This window comes from Sinocyclocheilus grahami, unplaced genomic scaffold, assembly GCF_001515645.1.
Source record: "Sinocyclocheilus grahami isolate Dianchi unplaced genomic scaffold, SAMN03320097.WGS_v1.1 scaffold473.1, whole genome shotgun sequence".
NCBI classification, from domain to species: domain Eukaryota; kingdom Metazoa; phylum Chordata; class Actinopteri; order Cypriniformes; family Cyprinidae; genus Sinocyclocheilus; species Sinocyclocheilus grahami.
The window spans coordinates 2,050,342-2,073,994 of record NW_015505652.1 but is presented as its reverse complement, the minus strand read 5'-3'; the positions used below and the strand labels follow the sequence as shown (position 1 = coordinate 2,073,994).

The following is a 23,653-nucleotide window of genomic DNA, read 5'->3' as shown; positions in this document are numbered from 1 at the left end:
GATGATCATTTGGCAATTTATCTCAATTTCAAACTGTAATCATATGAGTAACACATGGCCAATGAGCTGACATGACTAAAGATGAGAGGCCTGATATCTTATCCATCTTATCTCTCTCTCTCTCTCTCTCTCTCTCTCTCTCTCTCTCTCCCTATCTCTGCTTTTTCACACAATTTGTATGTGTAACTCTAAAAACCATGTTTTTTTTAGCAATTGTGTCATTATTGTATAGCTTATGTTAATGCATGCAGACAGTAAGCAGCAACAGCATGTTCAGATTAGATCTGTCTTTGATCTTTCTTCACCACTGTGAACTTGCCAATACTGTGTATACAAACATGAGAAGGCAGTGCTAAGAATAGCCACTGCATAAGCCGCTTGTCAGTAGCTGTGAATGAATGCATGACTCTCTGGTTTATGTGTTGGTATGCACTAATATGCCATTCTGGATGTGTCTATGGAACGTAAGAGAAGGTGCTTCTTCTGGAACTGGAGAAGAAGGCACCACCCCTCTTCTGAGGCAATCTTACCCGTCCCTTTCTCATTCCACCACCCCAGGCCTAAAGCAGGTGATCTGATAAGATGTGGTAGTTTTAAGCACTCTGCTGAGAAATAGAACGCTCAACCGGTCAGTAACCAGAGGCCTCCTACATATATAGCAGCACCGTGGTGTCTTCAGAGACACCTTGAGCTACGCATTATCACACACGCTTTGAGTCACTTTGCAGAAGATTCTGAATATCTGATTCCACCTCCATTATGGAGTTTAGCGGGACGCATCAAGCTTTCCGAGACCGCTGGGCAAAGACGGATGATGAGATGTGCAAGCACAGTATGTCTTTCCACTTGCACAATACTCTGAGGAAGGAGTTCTTCGCCAGCTACCTGTACCTCCTGGAGCAGATTCCTCTGGGTAAGATATGGGAGTGGGTGGCACAATGAATTGTTTGTATTATGACCCTTTGAAGTTTTCCTGCAATATTGTTGTGATGACATAACAATACAAAACAACATACAGAACTACCACATTTTGCTATAACTTTGATTGCATCATATAATAATTGCTGTTAATAGTGTTCATCGTTTGTTTGATTACGTCTTTAATTGATTTTTCCATACATTTCTGCCATATGTACATTAACTGACAGTCACCACTGATAAGCCACTAAATATTGTAGAAACTTAATTTGCTGTAAAGTTTCTTTGCAACGATTTGTATCGTGAAAAGCACTGTACAAATAAACTTGTATTGAATTGAATTGATGAAAACCGTAAGGCAGACATTTGGAGTATGGAGTTGCGTCAAACCATATTCACAATAAATATTTAGTCTGCATCCACTAATATTCATGATTTTGGCATATCTGTCCCTATTAAAGCTGCTTCAAAATTACATTTGCAAATTTGAGAAGATAATGTCGAACAGCTATGCCTAAACCACAATATCCAATAGGAACAATTGATTTTCACTTAACAGTATACAGTACATACTATTTATCCCAGTGTACAGCCATGTGTCTATTTTAAGCATAATTCCATAACATGTATATGCATGCTGCATACTTTAAATTTGACTGAATAATAAAATATCGGCTGTGACTTTGCTATGTTGGTGCATTAGCAGCAATAACAGCATATTTCAAAGTATTGAAAGGTTTTGGAGATGGTGGTTAAGTTCCTGAGCCATTAACATAAAAAATCTCAGCAAATGTTCTCCTTTAAACAGCCATGAATATTATATGATGATATGGAGTTCATACGTAGGTTTGTTGTGTTGTTGACAGTGGTCTTTGTCTGATGAATGTTATAGCTTATATTTCTATCAGATGTTGGGTAGTGTAAACTGTGGAGACAATGAAACCAGTCTGTCAGTGTTACTATGAGTTACTGGTTGGATTCAGAGGCTGGATTTATTTCAACAGACTCAATCACAACTATCATAAGAATACATAGGTGGGAATCCCGGGGGGGGGGGGGGGGGGATACTCTTTATTAAATAAATTACAGTTGGTGTTAAATAATATGTAAAGGAATAATAAATTGAGGTAAAAGGAAATATACTGAAAAGTGTTTCTTAAATTTTAAACTGTTAACTTTACGCAAAAAAAGTAACTTGCAGGTAACTAAAAGCTAGCAATAGCAATAGTAGTTTTTAAAAATGTAGTTTTTAACCCCTATATAATGTATTATGTCGGTTGGAAGAGAAAAACACACAAAAAAAGCACATTTGCAAATGCCCTGCCCAGTTACAGCAAAGTTATGTTAGTGTCAGTGAAATTCATGTTGTATTCATGTAATAAATTACAATAAAATTAAGCATTAGGAGCAAAAATATTTTTGAGTACATCATAAATGACATCAATTGCATTTTAGACCAAAAGGGAACACAATCATTCATTAATATTTTTTAAAAAGACTGATATGGATTCAGAAAGTGTTTTGTGAGAGAAATTAAAATTCTGTTATCATTTACTTACCCTCATGTCATTCTAAACTTTTATGATGTTCTTCATTCTGTGGAACACAAAAGAAGATTTTAAAAAAATATATATTTTTGGTTACATTGATTTCCATTTTATGGAATACATAAATGATTTTTTTTTTAAACATACATTTCTCAAAATATCATATTTTATGTTCCACAGAAACTGTTTGGAATGACATGAGAATGAGTAAATGGATGACAGAATTAACATTTCTGGGTGAACTATCTCTTTCAGAGAAAAAAATGAGAATTAATGTCTTGCTTTGGCTGAAATGTTTCGTAATACTAGCAGGTTTTAATGTTGCCTCATGACCAATAAGGCAAAGCAGATGAGTGAGTGTTAAGCTATAAAGACTGCCAACAAAAATATACAGGACCAAAATAAAATAGTCCATAGGGAATCACTGCCCAGTGTTACTATTTTTGACTTTGAACCAGTAAACTTGTGGTTCACATATCAAACCCTGCTCACAATTTCAGTATCACAGTCCACTCGCTCTGCCAGTTCTCTCACCTATAACCCTTCAGCAAGGTCTTCCCGCTAATCATCTGGTGATCCGATGTTTGACTCCAACTTTGCAAACATGCTTTGACTTAATAACTGGTCTGTCCTTTAAGTGACCAGCCGTTCAAGAAAGCAGATGTTCCAGCTGAACTTAATAATGTGACATTAGACTGATGCTGACAGAGTATCATATGTTGAGTTGCTTCATCTAAATTTCTAAATGTGACAACAATAAAGCATTCCTTTGTGCTGTAGTACAACACTGTCAATGCCAACAGTATCTTGATTGTTCAATCCCATTTGCTGAAAAAAATCTTGGAAACTGCATAAACAAATGCTATTAATAACTGGTACTTAAAAAAAACTACTTATGACTGAATGTTGTTTTGAGAAGTTGTGTTGTTGTGAAACTTTATCTCATAGATGCTTTGATCCCACAGCTGACCTTTATATTTCAACTACAACACAATATTAGATTTCTAGTAATTAAATCAATGGCTTGTTTTTCTCTCGTTTTTTAGTGTCTATGTGACTGTCTATATGTTTATTGCCCTACAGTGAAACTCTATGCCATGACTTGTGAGTACATTAAAGGGGAGAAGCAGTTTTACTACAGGGCACAGAACTTCTACAAGGATGTCCCGGCATCAGAGGAGGGCATGATGGGAGATTTTGTGGAGATATCAGAGATTGACCTTGAAGGCTCAAGACAGTTCCTGAAAAAGTTTGTTGTATGTAATTTTAATTTTATCTTTCTTACTGAATTTGTATTATTCACAAGAAACACATTGAAATAAACTTAAATATATATATTTTTTCTAAGTAAAAAAAAAAAAAGATGATTGGATTTATGTTTTACAAGAAAATACTTTTTCGGCATTTTATGTAATTAATGGGAAATTTACTAACAATTTCTAAATTATAATTTTTTCTATGGCAATTTTTTTTTCAAACATTTGTTTTCATACATCAGTTAAATAAATGTATTTTAAATGTATTACTTTTTCACTAGGGAGCCTATGACAACAGACAATAATTTTTAATTGCACATTGCCTTTTCTGTCTGCTCACACATATTCTTTAGATAGCAAGACCTCAGGATCAGAATAACCAAGCTGTACACGTCTCTATAACACTATTTCAACATGTGGTTAATTAACACATCTAAGTTGACAAATAGCATTAGCTTCATAAATAGTGTTCAGCTGTTCTGCTGAAACTTTGACCCTGAACCTGGACAAGCACTCATAATTCTTTATTATTTTTGAACATCATAAAAAAAAAGTATAATCATTTATTGTGTTTTTTATTATTATAGGGCCCAGGAATGGCTGGCACCAAGCGGGCACTAGACTGCGGCTGTGGGATAATTTTTATATCAGTGGTATGTCAGTAAATATGATAATAGATTTGAACTATACGAAGTATGAAATAAATGTATTTTAAATGTATTACTTTTTCACTAGGGAGCCTATGACAACAGACAATCATTTTTAATTGCACATTGCCTTTTCTGTCTGCTCACACATATTCTTTAGATAGCAAAACCTCAGGATCAGAATAACCAAGCTGTACACGTCTCTATAACACTATTTCAACATGTGGTTAATTAACACATCTAAGTTGACAAATAGCATTAGCTTCATAAATAGTGTTCAGCTGTTCTGCTGAAACTTTGACCCTGAACCTGGACTAGCACTCATAATTCTTTATTATTTTTGAACATCATAAAAAAAAAGTATAATCATTTATTGTGTTTTTTATTATTATAGGGCCCAGGAATGGCTGGCACCAAGCGGGCACTAGACTGCGGCTGTGGAATCGGGAGGGTGTCTAATACATCAATGGAAAGCATATTTATTCAGCTTTCATAGAATGTATAAATCTCAATTTCGTAAAATTTAACCTTATGACTGGTTTTGTGGTCCAGGGTCACATAGGTCAAACTGTATAATTTCAGTGTATGGAAATCTGTGGTTCCAGTAACCATCCAGTTTCCATCTTTCCAGTAACTTTTGCAAAATACATAATTTCCATTTTTGTTGAAATGGAACAGATAGATGTATATAATTGTATCGCCCATTTAAAAAGATTTAGTATTTTGTACATTTATTGAAGTATCATAAAGTAAAATAAATTAGTTATTTATTTTTTACAAGAAAATAATGCTGTTGTCTATGTCTAATTTAACTGACAGAATTAAGTATGTTGCCGCCATTGTGTCATTTTTGTTTTTTAGAGTACAGAAATATGAATACATTTTTACAAACTGTATAAGTGCCATTTCTTGTTTTTACAACAATACATCATAAACCAAATAAGTCATTGAACCACATTAGTGAACATTTTTCATAGACATTGGTCATGTCTCTCAAATGCTTTAAGTTGTGGGAGAATTATGTCCTTAAAACAACCATGCATTCATTATTTTTACTGGTAAAATGGGCAAAATATAAAATTACTTACAGTTCTAGGACCTTTTAGCTTACTTAAAAAGATATGATAATGAGCATTAGTTGGATATTTCCTTGAAGTATTCTTGGTGTCTTTGAAAGCAGAACTTCTCTTCACATATTTAAAGAACTGAGGGATAAATAATGTCAACAAGTTCAAAACTTCATTGTATTCCCCAAACTATGAAAAACCACACTGTTTAGGTAAATGGCTCTCAGATGGTGTCTTTGTAGAGAGGAAGGGAATTATCCCTGGTTTTGACAGACTACTCTTTTGTATCTGCCTTGGGCTCTGTCCAAATCTGTCAGAATGTGTCTGCATACAGAGCATCAGCAAGTCACCTCAAATATTCAGCACATAAGCCTCACAAAGACGTCTTGAGCAGTGCAGTGTAAAAAATCAAGCAGGTCCTTTTCCCTGTGAATAGGCGGTTTGTCACGAAAAAAAGCGCAAACACTCACAGCACGCGATGCAGTCAGCCTGTTATGTTTTGGAGTGATCTACGCTGGTTCTTTACCAAGCGAATTCCTCGCACTCATGGGATTTTGCAAATACATTTTTCAAAGTTCAAAACACCCTCAGGCTGCAGTCGTATTTCTTTCATGTAAATAGCAGCCAAATGTCTATTCGCCTATTCAGAAATGGTTAGCGTACCTGGCAGTTTTTGCTATCAAGTCTAATCTTTCTCGTTTCCTTCACAAGCAGTCTGGCAGCTAATGGTCTGTATTAACAGAAATAACATTAATAAATTTGGTCATATTAGAGCTGAATTGGGCCAAGCTCCAGGCACAGAGAGTCAAACATAACATTGACAGACAACTGGGAGTGTTGCACTGACACAAGTAATTATCGACAAATGATCCTGTGCCTAGAGCTGGCAGTGGACAGCGACATCAAATTTCAGGTTTATTTAACAATTATTTCTCATTTTTCAAACAGGTAAACGCTCATTTGTGGTGTCAAAGTTTATGCAAGTTGCTTCAAATCTCATTTCAATCGAATTTAATAAGAATGTATGCCTTTTGTAACTAGACTTTAACCTCAAAGTCTTATAACTAGGCTTGATACCAAGAAAATTGGTCCTCAAGGTTTTGAAATGTGATACAACCGATTGACATATTATGGTTCGGCATTGAGAAAGAAAATGCATTTAAATCTCAAAATATTCACTTTAAATCATTATGAAGGATCGTGATGATTTGGGGCTGGTCCCTGCCAGGAGAGTGACAGAGTTACAACCATAAACGTTCACAGCGTGTTGTCTGGTATGGGCTCTCAACCTTATTCTACATGTCAGCTCAAAGGCCAGAGCTCAGTTACACATACTTTTTATAGGCCATGCTGATATTCAATAGTTTATTCAGATATGCACTGCCCCCTATCATGTACTGCTGATTACATTCATTTTGATCTCCAAAATGTTCAAACTCTGACAAATTACATCAACATGATGGATGTGACAAGAGGGGCGGGGCCGAGAGGCGTGGGAACGGAGCGAGGCCGGTGGAGTAAATGCTAATGCACGACACCTGCGCCACTCACCTGTCTCGAGTCCCACGGAGGAGCTCCGGAAGGATAAAAGGAGGAGGGACGACAGTTTTGGACGAGAGAGGACCAGGCCTGGACTTTACTTTGTGTTTTGGTTCTGTTTGTGTGTGGCAGTCGTCCGCGAGGGGCTGTCGTGCTACTTTATGTTTGTTTATTTTATTAAAGTTTTCTTTGAGCGTTTGCCGGTTCCCGCCTCCTTCTTCCTGATCTACAAACTGTGTTACAATGGATTTAAATGTAATATAGCTAGTATTTTAAGGTTTCTAGTAGGACAAACAGAGATAAGCAGAATTTGTAGATTCCCCCCAAAACACTGTCGCTGTATACCAAACAGGATCAATTTGCCTGCAAAGGGCACTTCAGAATGAGAACAATCATAGCCACTATAATGAAGGGCCTTTCCAAACCAAAGTGCTCAATTTCTAAGGGTCTTTCGGAATGAGGGATATTAAAGGGTACAACTGATAAACACTTTTGATACAATTCTTTGCAAAGGTTTCATTTGTGACAGATGATGGAAGATCCAGTTTTTTGGTTCTCTACACCCTCTGTCAAAGCTTTGACCCTCTGTTGAATCATGCAACACTGGCTCAACCAATGGCATATGTTTGAGGCGGGGCTAACAGGTAGGGCGACCAATGGGGAATATTTTGGAAATCTGATTAAAATCTGGATTGTAAAACAGGGTTGGTACCCCAAACTGTGGTAATTTATTTTTGCACATTTTGTGAATTTAATATTAATTTTTTGAACTGTGCTTATATTATTCCACTGACAGTCATTGTAAATAATTTTTGTAAAGATTTATACATCTAAGATTACCATCATAGTGAGTAGAAAGAAGATACAGCATAGACCCTAGTCAGGTTATACACCATATTGAATTTGTGAATGAATTTTCCTTTTTTCCTAAACAATTGGAATGTCGGTATATCACTGAACACACACACACATACACACACACACACACACACACACACACACACACACACACACACACACACACACACATAGCTTGTTTTGTAAAACAAAGAAAAACACTTTCGGCTGGAAAACGTGGGCGGAGACTATCTCTGGGCAAATGTTACAGTGAAAGTAAAACTAAACACAGCAGCACATTGTTCATTTTAAACTAATTTTAAATTCTGCATTAAATTTGCACATGCAAAATGCAAAACTACATTTTTATTAAAGAGCACACAGGTTTGTTTTTATGATTTATGGGGACTCTCCATAGGCGTAATGGTTTTTATACTGTACAAACCATATTTTCTATTGCCCTACACCAACCCTACCCCTAAACCTACCCCTCACAGGAAACTTTCTGCATTTTTAGATTTTCAGAAAATCTCATTCTGAATTATTTATAAGCCTTTTGAATTACGGGAACACTGAAAATGTCCTCATAAATCACCTTCTCGTTGTAATACCTATGTCATACCCATGTTATTATACAAATTTGTGTCCTCATAAACCACATAAACACACACACACACATACATGTACATACAGTATATAACAATAAAAAAACTTAAATATTTTTATTTGCTTGCTTCCATGTCATGTGGCCATGACACTGACATCAGAGAACATGTGAATGCTTAATTAAATTATTAAAATATTTAAAAATTATTATTTTTTAAATATTAATATTAAATATTTTAGATTAAAGGGGTTCAGCTGACAAAAAAAGTTTGGCAATCCCTGTTAAAGATCATCAGAAATTTGAAATGGATGTTCACATCACCATAATGCTTCAGAATTATCTGGTTCCTCAATGCGGTCAGACTGGTGCTACTAAGGAGAATGCATTTCACCACAGTCACCTTAAAATGTCAGCAGCAAACCACGGCTGCCTCATCAATGATCATGTGACCCTGTTTGGCCTGGACTGATGTGGTTGATTGGTCGCTTAGGTCAGACATTTGTCCTTGTGACTGGATTGGGCTTTTACAGTATGGGGGATAAAAATAGACCACACTGGCACAAACAGTAAACATGGTTGCTTTTAGATTTTATGCCTGTTTTCCTAATTAGCACAGCCTTAGCTATTAGCCTGACTAGTAACATGTGTTAGTTCTGCCACAACTAAGCCAGAAGCTTATTTCGTATATGCTATATCCTAGTTTAAGTTTGAGGAAAACATCACTATTTCACTTCTTTGCAGGGTCTTCCAGCTAAATTAGATCACAAAGAAGAGAAGGAAATTATATGTGTAACCCTATTAATGAACTCAAGCTAATTAGCTACAGCTAGCACCTAATTTAATGACGTTGTACAAAGTTTAATTGTAAACCCACCCAATTAGATTCAAAGGAGCGGGTAACAACACAATCCGTCTCTTGTAATCTGTTGGTTTTACTGTTTGTAAAAAAACTTGTACAATCACCTTGTAGGCATTTTCTTTTCCTCTCAGGCTTTGGAAGAATCATTGCTCATGCTGGTTTCAATTCAATTTTATGCCTGTTTTCCTAATTAGCACAGCCTTAGCTATTAGCCTGACTAGTAACATGTGTTAGTTCTGCCACAACTAAGCCAGAAGCTTATTTCGTATATGCTATATCCTAGTTTAAGTTTGAGGAAAACATCACTATTTCACTTCTTTGCAGGGTCTTCCAGCTAAATTAGATCACAAAGAAGAGAAGGAAATTATATGTGTTTTTGTTGTTGAGAACAGTTTCTTCCTTTTCAGATTGTTTTGTGGTGAACTACATGGTATTGCAGCTTGGCTCGTAAGAACAGATCACCATGAGAGAAAGTAAATAAGTAAACAAAATATAGAGAAAGCCTGAGAGAGCCATTAAATCTAACAGGACTAAAAAAGGGTGGATGTAGCGGCAGGTATTTCCTGCTTCTTGATCTTTTGGGGCTGAGCTCATTTTTTTCCACTCGGGGTTCAGGCTTGGTTTCTATAATAACTTGTGGGATTATGCCAACAGTCTATTATTCATATTTCTTTGGGAGGAAAACAGTTCGGAGGAAAAAAAGTGGCTGGAAGTATGGTGATCAAAATGTTTAGAATGGAAATTAATTTTGGATGTATACATTTAAATTCAATGTTATTTTTCTGGTTAAGAAATTCCTGTGATGTGTATGGATACGCTTACATTTGTCACAGTAAAATAGTGAAAAAAACCAGGATGGTTTCAAAGAATAATTATTTAAAGAAGGATTCTTTGATGAATACAAAGTTCAAAAGAACAGCATTTATTTGAAACAGAAATCTTTTGTAACATTATAAAAGTCTTTACTGTCAGTTTTAATCCGTTTAATATGTCCTTGCTGAATAAAAGTTTTAACTTTCAAAGTTATTTGTACTTTTAATGTACTGTGTCACTTTGGACAACACCAAAAAAAATCTGCTAAACGACTGTTACCAACATCGCTGAGTACATTTAAGCCTAATGCAATTACATTTACAGCTCACAACATGTTGATTCAGTTTCATTAATTTCACATTGGTTGGCTCCAACCAAAGAATGCAGAATCTTTCTAAGCAAGCAGCCGTCTCCTGGCCACAGCAAAGCCCCTGCTAATGAGAGAGCAGGCAGCTCGCTCACCAATTTCAAGTACGATTTATGAACCGAGCTGAGAAATATGACTTTAATAATGGTAACAAATGGCAGAGCTGCCTTCGGGATTGGCACTTATAGCGAGACTGAAGCTATAGAAGAAAATAACACCCCAAGGCCAACCGCTTTTGGCAAAGTCACTCTAATGAACTGTGAAAATGCTTTGCAGTGTGTCAGATATGGGCATAGCAGAAACTGGCTCTATAAACTCCTGATTAAACTACAGTTTCTGTGGTTTTGCCATCATTTAACTGTGTTACAGCCTCTGTTGTAGTCATAATTGTGGGTGCAGAGGTTAACAGGAATATGGAGATGGCTCTGCCTGGCGCTAGTGAACCTCAGACATGGTCTCGAGCTACTATATTTAAAGATCCAAATGGAACCTGGAGTTTTAAAAGCGGCCTTGAAACCAATTTCTTTGTTATTCCTATCCCAAATTTGGAATGTGCGAAAGTATTAGGACATTCACTGGCATGAGAAATTGCACTGACAGCTCTCTGCATTTTCCGTACCCATGTTTTAGGACAATTTGACAGGAGCAATTTTAGTTTTATTACTCAGGATGTATTAAGCTAATCCAAATGATGTCAGGAAAATGGATGTAGTCACTTCCCGTCAATGACTTCCACGTAATCCTTATTATCTTGTTCAATGACCATATTAACACAAATTAAAAGGCAGACACCCTGCAGATTCTTAACATACATGGTCATATTTTATGAGTCTCTCTCACCAGGAAAGAGATGTTGTTCATTGTCACATGACGTTAAAGAATACCGACAACCCCTGAATCCCCAGGCTTAAACTCAGCTCCATATCCCACGCAAACACATCTTGTTGGCAGATGTGGCTACACCACAAACACTTCAAAGTGCCTGCACTTAGACCTTCTCCATGCACTGACGCCAACTGTAAAAAGTGCCGGACATATGGGTCGGAAAATATTAGATCTTTCAAACAGAGGCTGGGCAGCCTCCTCGTGGTAGGAGAAAATATTTTTATTACTCATCATTTAGTGCTGTTGAGGGTAAATTGTGACAAAGTCCTTCAGGAGTCATCACTGCAAAGCAAAGCTGACAGAAGCAAACAGATCTGAGTTACACGGTATCACGCTGTGTTAAATGAAGCTATTTGCTGAGTGATTTAAGGCACATGTACATGTTTGAGGGAATGAGATTGTTAGGGTAAATGTGAAAAAGGCCGAAGAACGATAACTATAAAGATTACTAACGATAACTATATTAGCATCCACACCAGTTATACAGTCATATGCGTGAGCTCTTTAAAGGTGTCATGACCTGCCTTTGTCTTTTATTTTGTACCATTCTCTGAGGTCCACTTATAATGTTATCAAGATTTTTTACATCAAAAAACATAGTTAAGAAACAATAGGCTATTTTCTGTCCTGTTTTTAACCCCCCTCATCAGAACGCTCTCTTTGAATAGGCAAAGTGAATCAAATAAAGTTTACCTTTGGTTTTTGAGTAGGCCTGCATTTGCCTCTCTTGTTATTTACACTACATGCGCAAATCGGTGGGCGGGGCGGTGTTTAGCCACACTATCATAGAGTTGTACAATCCACAATCTGTTATTTTGGCAGATTTGGCTTCAGTATAAGCTGTTTTAGACTAACATGAAAGTTTTGAGTTCTGAGTTTTGATTTCTCAGTTCATGTCACCTTTAAAGTTGACTGAATTCTGATTGTCTGTCAATGTTTTTCATCAGCTGGAAAAAATCGTTCTGAAACTAAATCCAAGAATGTGATTTTATTATCGTTACAGTTGTGGTGCTAACTTCCCTATTCTCAAGTAGTATTATTATTAAAACTTTATAGTTATGGTTACAGTTATAGGTCAAGATTTAAGGACATAAAGATGCATTATCTAGGTTTCCAAGCTTGAATTCTGATGGTCCGTTGCTAGAGGGCGTTGATGTGGTAAACTTATGAAGCAGTGCCTAATATAAAGTATTTAATTGTTTGTAGATTACATTTAACAGATTATACTTTATTACAAACATATGTAGGCCTAATTGGTTTGTCAAAAGTGCACGTTTGGGTTGTGTCCACTTTGCATTTACACCATTTTGACCAGAGTGCTTTAAATGGTGAATCTTTTTGCGACACAGCTGGTTGAATTGATTGAGTTTTGAAAAGCTTTTTTTCTCCCATCACTACTTGAAAGTTGCGCCGGTTTTAATTTACCCTGATATACAGTGTTGCCAAGATCACCGGTGAAAGGAAAATCAGACCGCTGGATGGCGTGATTGACCAATCAGAATGAAGTATTCCAGAGAGCCTTGTTTATCTACTCGCTGACTCCGTCACTTCTCGGCAGTTACCGTAATGAGTCAATCAGTTAATCCAATACAGCTGTCACAGACATGCAGTGTGAAAGCCGTGGGTTTCTGGAGATCTAGTGCTCTCTCAGTATTTTCCCATGAACATAAAGCAAAAGCATAGTATCTCCTTCCTGTTGTGGTGAGAGGCAACAGGGAGACATCTTATTCAATCCGACATCTCATCCAAAAAAATACTCAATGCTCTTGAGTGACTCTAAAGTCTGCTTTGACCTAATCACACATGGCAAACAATAAGAAAATCTCTCCTCTTGAATATCACACCATGGACATTTGCATGCTTTCGTTCACTCTTTTAACGGAAAACACAAATATGACACGACTACAAACACACGCTCTGCTCCTGCTTTAATGCAAACAAACCTTCTGATGCTCAAAGCGTGATTTTGAGGCTGCATGTGACAGATCTTCATCAGTGAAGAAAAATGAAGTGCTGGAAGTGAAAATAGAGGGCTTTTTTCCCCCTGAGTGACAGTTCATCAGCAGGCCACTGAGATCTGATTCCATCTGTTTCTGTCACTGTTGATTATTTTTCATTGATTTCATTGAACAAGGAAAATAGTGATTTAACCTCATTAACTTTGTGAGAGGTTTGTTTCCCATTAGTGCCTAAATTAAGTTTTTCCAAGTGAATCGTCATAGACAGGACCCTCAGGACACACTGTCAGTTGCAAAATGATTTACCTATTTAGAGTCAAAATTTGTTTAATGAATGCATGTGTTCCTGAATGTGCTTCATTTGCCATTTTTAGTACTGACTTGTTTGTGCTGCTGCAATTATTTTAATTATTAGACCATAGTGCAATTTCAAACAATATGTATTTGAAATTATTGTTACCATGCAATAAAGGTTCTGAATTTATATAAGATGAATTCAGTACTTTAATTTAATGTAATTAATTGCATAGAAAATAGGGTGAGAAAATGAATTGTAAAGTCAATGTAATGTTTTTGTCTTAGTCTTGGGGACTTTCAGCAAATATTCATTTACAATGAATTTACATTTTGTGCATTTTTATTATTTTCCCTTCATTTGTTCCATCTCTTCTCACTATATAGTGAAATTGTGGTTAAAAAAAATAGAAATGCAATAATAAAATTGTTGATTGACAGAGCATTTTTTAAAACATTTTTCTAGCGTGTTTCTTTTGTTTCTATTTTTATCTATTCTGTTTGATAACGCAAAAAGAAAAACTAGACTGCACCATGAAAGCAGCGTTAATTGTGTCATCACTATAGAGATTTTACTAGCATCGGCTTTTAAAGTCTTGCTATGTACATCATACACTAAACATACGGCTCTAACACCACGCCATAAATATGTAACAAATTAAACCAGTTAAGAACGTCACAGGAAAATTGGTGAAGTTAGGCATGTTTTGTATACATATAACTTACACTAAAATAAAGACAGATGCATTTAGTTTGCCTTCTCTTCGAATTCAGCTGAGCTAAAGCAAAACCACATTTTCAGGATCCTTCGCTGGCTGCATGTCGTTTTAACTCTCCAGTATCTAACAAGGGAAAAAACTAGTTTACCTTCACAAAGTCTCTTGACAGTGTCATGCAAATGTACATAATGGGAACTGCCAGAGGTTGGAGGCTGATTGACGTGTATCCTCCACACTGTACCATGCACTGATGACAGCATGTCTGTCATGGCTGCCAGGGTTGAATAATTAGATGACTTACCACCCACAATTTAAGGAGACCCATATATGAACATTTACCCTACAGAGGACACAATTTTGGATTAAATTCACCATGGATTTGCTAAGGGATGGAAACCTTTCAAGTTGTTTGCATAAATGTTTTATATTTCTATAAAATGAATTTAACAAGAAAATAACATGAAAAATAATCATGCAGTTAGTTACACTGATTGCCATCATTAGTTTTATGTATTAATTTAGTACGACTTATTAACATTTTTAATCAGCGTGTCTTCTGTTTTTATTTGAATTTTAGTAATTTTGTTGTGTTTTTGACATTTTTAGTCGTTTTAGTTTTTTTGTCCATCTATATTTTAATTAATTTTTATTTCAGTTTTAATTGAGTTATTTTAATATCAAATAGAACGTAATACGAAAATGACAAAATATAACCCATTGTGTCTGACAGTATTGTGTGTCCTGGGAAATATTAGCCATTATGTACTCATATTATTCAGCATTACATTATAGACCACTAGAAATAAAACAACAAGCACAGCTAAAATTTGTTAACCTGTTTTGAATTAGTCTGTTCTGTCCTTATTCAAACATATTAGTCCTTAACATAAACTACAACTAAGTATCATCGGTAGAGGAAAACCTGTTGACATACAGACATGTAAGTTTTGAAACTGCATACACAGCTGTTGTTTAGCTCATTTGCTTTGCTGAAGGTTAAACCAAACAAGTGTTTTATTACAGCGGTTATGGTTTTGTTTTGTCCCATACAAGGCCGACTCGACTACGTGAGGATAATTAAATGATTTCAGATGGTAAAAAACAGGAAAGCAAACCCATAATTAACACCGCTGTCTTGCGATGCACAAGCTCACTATGTTTCTGATACATCAAAGAAAGCCTGTGGCCTCTTGTTAAAACTCAACAACATCTCACGCTGCTGTAAACCTTCCACAAAACACACAGGCAGCACTTTCCTCCAACGCAAAATAACTGTAAACGTTTAATTACATTCATAAAGTAGATAGAGGCAGTAAATCACCCATGCGTATGTGTGTGTAATATAATAACAGAACAAATGCATTACAATAACTGTTCTTCGCATTAGGGGGCTGCGGTTGGGTGGAGTGTGTGCAACAGTGGCATGCTTGTATGGAAGAAGGTGCCTGTGACTGTGCCAGTTTCTCCTGTAGTAAATACATAAAAAATCCCATATAAACTATTCTAGGCCTTGCGGCTTGTGTTGAGTGCATCTTGAGGTGGGGTGAGTGGGCTGCAGGCACAGTGTGGGTGCTGATGGGGGCTCAGGGTGGGCCAATTTCATCTTGCTGATGGGTACACTTCAAGAATTATGACCAGATGTTCATTAATGAACTTTTAGAAGACCACTGGGAGAGATGCAGAACAAATGCAAGAACTATGTTGGTCCACAAACAAATAGTGCTAAAACTATATACATCATGGGCTTTTTTTGCAGATGAAATGTTAACAAAAGCAAGCCAAATATACACACATATATACATATATAGCTAAGAATTGAGTGACTTTCATGGTTCTGTGCGTGCATTTTTTAGAATGGCATACTTAAAGGGTTAGTTCACCCAAAAATGAAAATTCTGTCATTAATTACTCACCCTCATTTCGTAAGTTCAACCCTAATTTTACAAAAGCTGAGAGAATGCTTTTGGAAGCAAGCGCATGCGTCATGATAATCTCTCCAAAATGGTAGCACGCCACAGCATAAGGGATGAGGAGGAGAAGAATTGATGAATAAAGTCGTTATTTTTGTTTTCTTTGCACACAAAAAGTATTTTTGTAGCTTCGTAAAATTACGGTTGAACCCCTGATGTCACATGGACTATTTTACCGATGTCCTTGCTACGTTTCTGGACCTTGACTGTGGTAGTCTCCTTGCTGTCTATGGGAGGGTCAGAGAGCTCTCGGATTTTATCAAAAATATCTTAATTTGTGTTCCGAAGATGAACAAAGGTCTTATGGGTTTGGAACGACATGAGGGTGAGTAATTAATGACGTAACTTTCATTTTTGGGTGAACTAATCCTTTAAGTGTTCCCTGAAGTGCAAAACATGTAGCGCACCCAGTGAAGTCTGATTTCCAACTCTTATGAACAAATGCAAGAACTAGTTGTTGTTTCAGTGTCTCAAATAGATTTATCCTTATACGAATAAGCTAAAAGTGAAGTACAATTCCCAAGCTAATTAGTATGAACTGTTTCTAAACAAATACAACAAAAACTCTGAGTCAGTTCTTTTTAGTGAATCACAAATACATACGAATCAGTTGGAGCAGTTTTTTTTAATTAATCTGACTCACGTCCTGAACTGCAAGTTAAGAATTTCGTCATGTCCGACTCCATGAACTAAGAATTTGTAAGGCTTGCAAGATTTATTGTAAATTACTTTAGTACTGACTATCTTCAGATTCAAAAGAATCAGTAATAGAATCATTAAGGGACCAGAATCGAAAATAGGAATTGAATATAGAACTGTTAAATTCCTTGCGATTACTACTTGTACCAGCAAGATCTGTGCAAACAATAAATGGCTCATGGTTCATAGCATCTGTTTGAAGTTAAACAAAACAGACATCACTCCAATATACTTAAATGATCACTTTAGAATGTTTTCTTCTTTTTAGTGAATCACAAATACATACGAATCAGTTGGAGCAGTTTTTTTTAATTAATCTGACTCACGTCCTGAATTGCAAGTTAAGAATTTCGTCATGTCCGACTCCATGAACTAAGAATTTGTAAGGCTTGCAAGATTTATTGTAAATTACTTTAGTACTGACTATCTTCAGATTCAAAAGAATCAGTAATAGAATCATTAAGGGACCAGAATCGAAAATAGGAATCGAATATAGAACTGTTAAATTCCTTGCGATTACTACTTGTACCAGCAAGATCTGTGCAAACAATAAATGGCTCATGGTTCATAGCATCTGTTTGAAGTTAAACAAAACAGACATCACTCCAATATACTTAAATGATCACTTTAGAATGTTTTACATTAACTGTTCAGGCCATTTATGCAGATTAGAACCTTGAGATTAATATTGTATAATCTCAAATTAATTTCAAATTGTTTGTTTTCTGAAGTAATTAATTCCCTTTTGTGTAAGGATTCCAAATGTCTTCTTTTGTATTCCATGCAAGAACATCATATGGATTTAGAACAACATGAAAGTGAATAAATTATGACAGAATTTACATTATTTTATTATTTACGCCAAGATTTGAGCAAATACATTGGAGGGGCTTTCTAGAATTTTGTATGAAATGATTGCTAAAATTGTTTAATTTGCTTACACTAACATATGCATCCATTTTCTCTATAAAAATCAGGCCTTTCTCAACTAGTTATCGATTTCTGCCTACAAAGCATTGCTGTGGAACTCTCTTTATTGTCTCAGGTTTCTTACACAAACTACCCTTGTTTCATCTTGATATTTGTTTTGCTGTATGTCTGAGGTTCTGCCAGATGTGTTGTGGGTGGCTGTACAGGAGACTTGCAGTGAAGTCCTGGATCAGAGCCTGGACTGGTCTCTGAGCAAAACTGCTAATTCAAGCGGTTTGGGCACAAATATAGATTCGGGTGACATGATTCAGGAGACATGCCAAAATCTTTTTGTTCTGGTGACCTCTAATAACTTAAGTCACAAGACACAGGTTAATTATGTCAATCAATGCCACATCATGCCAGCTGGGACAGTACATAAAATATTAGGCGCTGTTCACATAAGAATTTGAATGATAGAAATCGTAAAATCTGTAATTATTGTCACCCATTAACATTAAGTATTATAAGAGAGAATTTACATTATTTTAAAATGTTTCATGCATTCATATTGTTTGCTATTGGACATGTAAATCTTTGAGACCAAAATCCTTGTTTTACACTATAACAAATAAGTGTAATTTTAACTGTAAAATTTTGTAAAAACGCTACGGAAAAAAACTGTTAATAGGTTAACAGTAATTTCCCGTACTATATACAGGGACAAACTGTAAAATATCTAACCAGACATTTAATGTAATTTTACAGTAAAAATAGCAAATCAATGTATAATTTAAAGTCAAAAACTGTAAACTGACATTCCCAGAATTCCCTGCATGACACTCCACATTTGAAAGTATTTTGTTTAAATAATCATGTTTTTTAAATAGTTTTTGTTATTAGTTATGTATATTTGGGCTTTATGTTACGTCTTCTGTTGTTTAATGAAAGTTGAATGCATTATTTAAGTATCATGTGTGTTACCATGATGGTGTTTTGTGTTTGCATGAATGACTCTGTGCACCTTCCATATATCAGTATATACTTTTGCTTGTGGCGAAGCTACTTGTGATGAGCTTTGATTCTTCATGTGGCTTTCTCTTTTACCACCTGCATTATTATGGTGGTTGTCAGTATGTTAAAGGTACAAAACAGATTTTAATAACAGTGCGCATTGTTGAATTTACTGGTTTACATTCAAATGTTCTTGTTTGTAAATTACAGTTTTATACTGTAAAATGTTTTGGCCATAAATGTGTTTACAGTTTTTCTGTATTTTTTACAAAATTATTCTGGTAACCACAGCTGCCAAAATTATTTTGTAAAAACTACAGAATTTTTTTTACAGTGTAGACAATATCACATAAATATTAACAACAGCAAATAAGCACTTATAAGATAAATGTGAGATAAAACAACATTAATCCAACTCACCTGCACTGCTCATTGATTCCAATGTGTCATTTGTCCCAAAACTCACCAATTAATCTTTGGTTGTTTTTCAGCATTAAGCACTTATAAGATAAATGTCTTATAAGATAAATTTTCAGCACAAATAAGCACTTATAAGATAAATGTGAGATAAAACAATATTAATCCAACTCACCTGCACTGCTCATTGATTCCAATGTGTCATTTGTCCCAAAACTCACCAATTAATCTTTGGTTGTTTTTCAGCATTAAGCACTTATAAGATAAATGTCTTATAAGATAAATTTTCAGCACAAATAAGCACTTATAAGATAAATGTGAGATAAAACAATATTAATCCAACTCACCTGCACTGCTCATTGATTCCAATGTGTCATTTGTCCCAAAACTCACCAATTAATCTTTGGTTGTTTTTCAGCATTATTTACTTGAACTAAAAATATTTTTTACAGCACATGACAAACATTCTAGAAATATCAGAGATGGGTTAAAGGAGAGAAAGTGGTAGAGTTTTATGCTAAACATACAGTAAAAGAGACAGAAAATTATCACTCTGGTCCCCTAAACTCTTTGCAGATGGCCATGACTGGAAACTGAAATTCTGTCTCACAGCATAAACAGAAAGGGCCGCTCTGTGACGGACACAAATGTGGGAGAGTCAAAACATGTGGGATCTGAAACCATTACATCTGCCTAAAGTTCAGTCTTTGACAGCTTTGACCCCTAATCATCCCCATATTGACCTCAACCTTCCTTGAGGTCAACCATCAATTGGTTGTTTGTCTTTTTGGCCCATTCCCTGACTGATTAAGGGAAGTGTGTTTTATTGATGGCTAAAAGTCACAGAGAGGCCATGATGTGCACTTGCTGTTCCTACTTGATTCCTACTTAACTGCCCATAAGTTATACATGGCTGTCAATTGTGTTACCCAGCTAAGAAAAGCATGTTCTACGAACGTTTTGCTAACGTTTCCATTAAGTTATATAAACATTATATCAGAATGTTCTCTGAATATTTAAAACATCCAGTTTTGTAACGTTTAAAAAAAATTATTGTTATGAAAGCATTAAGGGAACATTCCATTTTATAATTTCGCGTTAGTTCTGAATGTACTCAGAACACTCTGAAACAACATTTAAACTAAAATCATGTAACAAAATAATGTTTTTGAGAACTTTATGAAATACTTGATAACTATGAACAAATGTTATTTTAATATTACTGGAAAAAAACTTTGTTCATAACTTTAATACAACTTAGCCAGTACGTTAGCCAAAGTTCTGAGAATGCTGCCAAAGCTCTTCCTGTTTCCCTTACATGGTCTAAAATGTAAAACTTGATCTAATGTGCAAATTCATCATGCTCACAAAATAAATATCTCTTTATATTGGACTGTGAAGCCGTAGTTTTGTTGAATATATATCTATCTCAGCGAAGAGAAAGCTATTTAATGATATAACACATAATGAATCATTCATTTTTTGATCATTTTTCTCTCTTTCAAATCATTCCATATGATCCATATGTACTTATATTGTGTCTAAAAGAAACTTTTTCTGCCAGTTTAATTTTCGATAGCCATGCAGAACTTGTTAGCAAGGTGTTGGGTGATGTTCCTTGCACAAATGTCTCATTTAGGACATACATGGTCAATATTACTCGTACCAAGATTTTTATGTTATTTCAATCCTGCAATAAATGTGGTTTTATTAATGGGGAGGACTTGTATCTAATTAAACCATATTTGTTCTGAGTTCATTCTTGTCTTACATTCAGATTTAGGAGTGATTTCACTTAAGAGTTTCACTCAACACATCTGAATATTAACGAAAAACAAAAGTGCAAGATTTATTCTACCTATAGGCTGTGTATGACACACAATCTAACACTGCCATCCTTGCTCTGATGTTTGAACGTGTGAACTGCACATTCAGGCTGCTTGTTCTTTGGGTGATGGTGGATGTTGCTCACAGGCTTTTCTTGTAACTAGGAATATGGTCAGGTCTGGGCCAAAGAATCTTCCATCTTAATTTAACAGACGTTCATGTTCACTCAGTCTGCCATATGGAGCCCACACATCAGTCTGTCTTCTCAAAGTCTCCATTTATCCTTTCCTGAGGTGTTTCTCCTTTAAAGTGCACAAATAATTCCAGATGGATCAAAGATGTGAGTCTGCCTTTAAAAAGCTGCTATGAAGTGGCAGTGATTGTTTGGTTGCCCTGTGTAGGGCAATTAACAGAGCTTGACTTTTTAACAAAATACCGTTGAAGAATGGTTGGGGGGACAGAAACATGTTTGTCCTCTACGTGCTGACATACAGACCCCTTGCTCTGATGTTTGAACGTGTGAACTGCACATTCAGGCTGCTTGTTCTTTGGGTGATGGTGGATGTTGCTCACAGGCTTTTCTTGTAACTAGGAATATGGTCAGGTCTGGGCCAAAGAATCTTCCATCTTAATTTAACAGACGTTCATGTTCACTCAGTCTGCCATATGGAGCCCACACATCAGTCTGTCTTCTCAAAGTCTCCATTTATCCTTTCCTGAGGTGTTTCTCCTTTAAAGTGCACAAATAATTCCAGATGGATCAAAGATGTGAGTCTGCCTTTAAAAAGCTGCTATGAAGTGGCAGTGATTGTTTGGTTGCCCTGTGTAGGGCAATTAACAGAGCTTGACTTTTTAACAAAATACCATTGAAGAATGGTTGGGGGGACAGAAACATGTTTGTCCTCTACGTGCTGACATACAGACCCATATATATATAACACACACAGACAGAAAAAAGCACAGAGGGAGCAGAATACAGAAAGACAGAATTAAGGGGACTGTTATCTGCGAGTTTTTATTTATGGTTTCCTGTCTGGATGAAGTGTTATGTCACGGCAACTCTGCACCTTGAGGGCAATGGGCCAATCACATCAAATCTGTCAAAGATAGCTGCCAATTTAAATTAATTAATAGGTGATATTTGTAAAGAATCACACTAAGAGACATTTCAAAATGTATATGAGGTATTTAGACTGTCGTGTTTGCCATATAAAAAAGACTTAAGAGTGCATTCAGACACAGATATATCAATGCAATGCAATGAATATGAATTAATTTTAAATTAACTTCATATGTGTACACACACATGTATATTTAAACAATTGAAATGTTTTATATTTTGTATATTTCACATTGTTTGTTAAATATTTTTTACATTCATTTTATTGCATTTTCATAATTCGCGTTGAGAGTAATGAATGAATTAGGAGTAATAATATATAGTATAATATAAATATAGTAATAATACAAATGAAATAGTAATAAATAGTATACTATAAATGAAGTGATAATACAAATCACATAGGCTAGTAATAATATTTTTATGTAATGTTTGAAAAAATATTAAGAGAAAAAATATTTAGTATTTACTGCATAAAAATGACAATTTATTTATTTACTCTTTAAAGCCTGTCTAAATACTTTATGTTTGTCAATGCAGAGGAGGGAGACTAAAACACCATGTCAACAGAATATTTTGTTACAGAAGTGCTTGTCTTTCGATTTTTACTAAATACTAATCTATTTCTTTCAGTGTTTGACCTCTAAGAACGTCTACTTGCCATCACTGGCAGTTCAACACACTTAGGCTACCAAACCACCCAGAAATGGAGGTCATACCCAGAATGCCTCACTGATGCTAATGGTAATAATGGGAAATCAGACATCAGTGTTGCAGCAAAAGTAGCAGACAAGAGTTCACTCATTCAGGACTAATTTGGCAATACGTGCCAGATCCCTCAGATAAGCAGTTGATCCAGAGAAATTACAGAGCCTCTCACAGCCCCACACAGAGAGCTTGAGCTCTGCGCTTACTCCTGCCACAATCATGGGTGTTTCTGGCAATAAAACAAAAGTGTAACTTGATACAACTGTTTGACGTTTCTTTTTCTCTGGATTTCATGCTTTTTATCACCAAGCATGCTCTTTCATTAACCTCTGACCTCTCTACCACTAGGAGTGCAGGATGGCTCAGTGAATGTGAAGAGGGTAATTGGAGCAAGAAGAGGGGGATAAACAAAATTAGCAGTTGACTCCAATAGTCTGATGTATTTTTCTTGAAGACAGTTAAAACCAAAAACATTTTTAATACAATATTTCATCACTTTTTATTCTACACAAGCGAGATACATATATCTATCTATCTATCTATCTATCCCAAAGAAATTGTAAAGGTCAATCATCTAAAACTATTTTTTTACTTCATAATCAAAACGTTATACGATTAGGAAAGTTATATAAAATAAAATGTTATATTTTATTCGCAACATTACACTGACTAATAT

At 35.6% G+C, this 23,653-nt stretch overlaps 1 protein-coding gene across 1 annotated transcript; it reads left to right on the top strand.

Annotated features, from left to right (window-relative positions):
* The first annotated feature begins 463 nt into the window (after positions 1–463).
* LOC107553430 (alpha N-terminal protein methyltransferase 1B-like) lies at positions 464–23,384 on the top strand. Its single transcript, XM_016235619.1, has 5 exons — positions 464–913; positions 3,549–3,721; positions 4,309–4,374; positions 18,086–18,209; positions 23,326–23,384. The coding sequence occupies exons 1-5, from the start codon at positions 760–762 to the stop codon at positions 23,382–23,384; spliced, it is 576 nt and encodes a 191-aa protein (XP_016091105.1). The 5' UTR covers positions 464–759.
* The last annotated feature ends 269 nt before the right edge of the window (positions 23,385–23,653 follow it).

Bases quoted from the DNA above. Each gene is read 5' to 3' on its own strand.
- LOC107553430 (XM_016235619.1), top strand. From the start codon at position 760: ATGGAGTTTAGCGGGACGCATCAAGCTTTCCGAGACCGCTGGGCAAAG. The intron at 3,722-4,308 runs GTATGTAATTTT...TTATTATTATAG, and splicing joins AGTTCCTGAAAAAGTTTGTT to GGCCCAGGAATGGCTGGCAC. The intron at 18,210-23,325 runs GTGACATGATTC...CTCTACCACTAG, and splicing joins GGGCACAAATATAGATTCGG to GAGTGCAGGATGGCTCAGTG.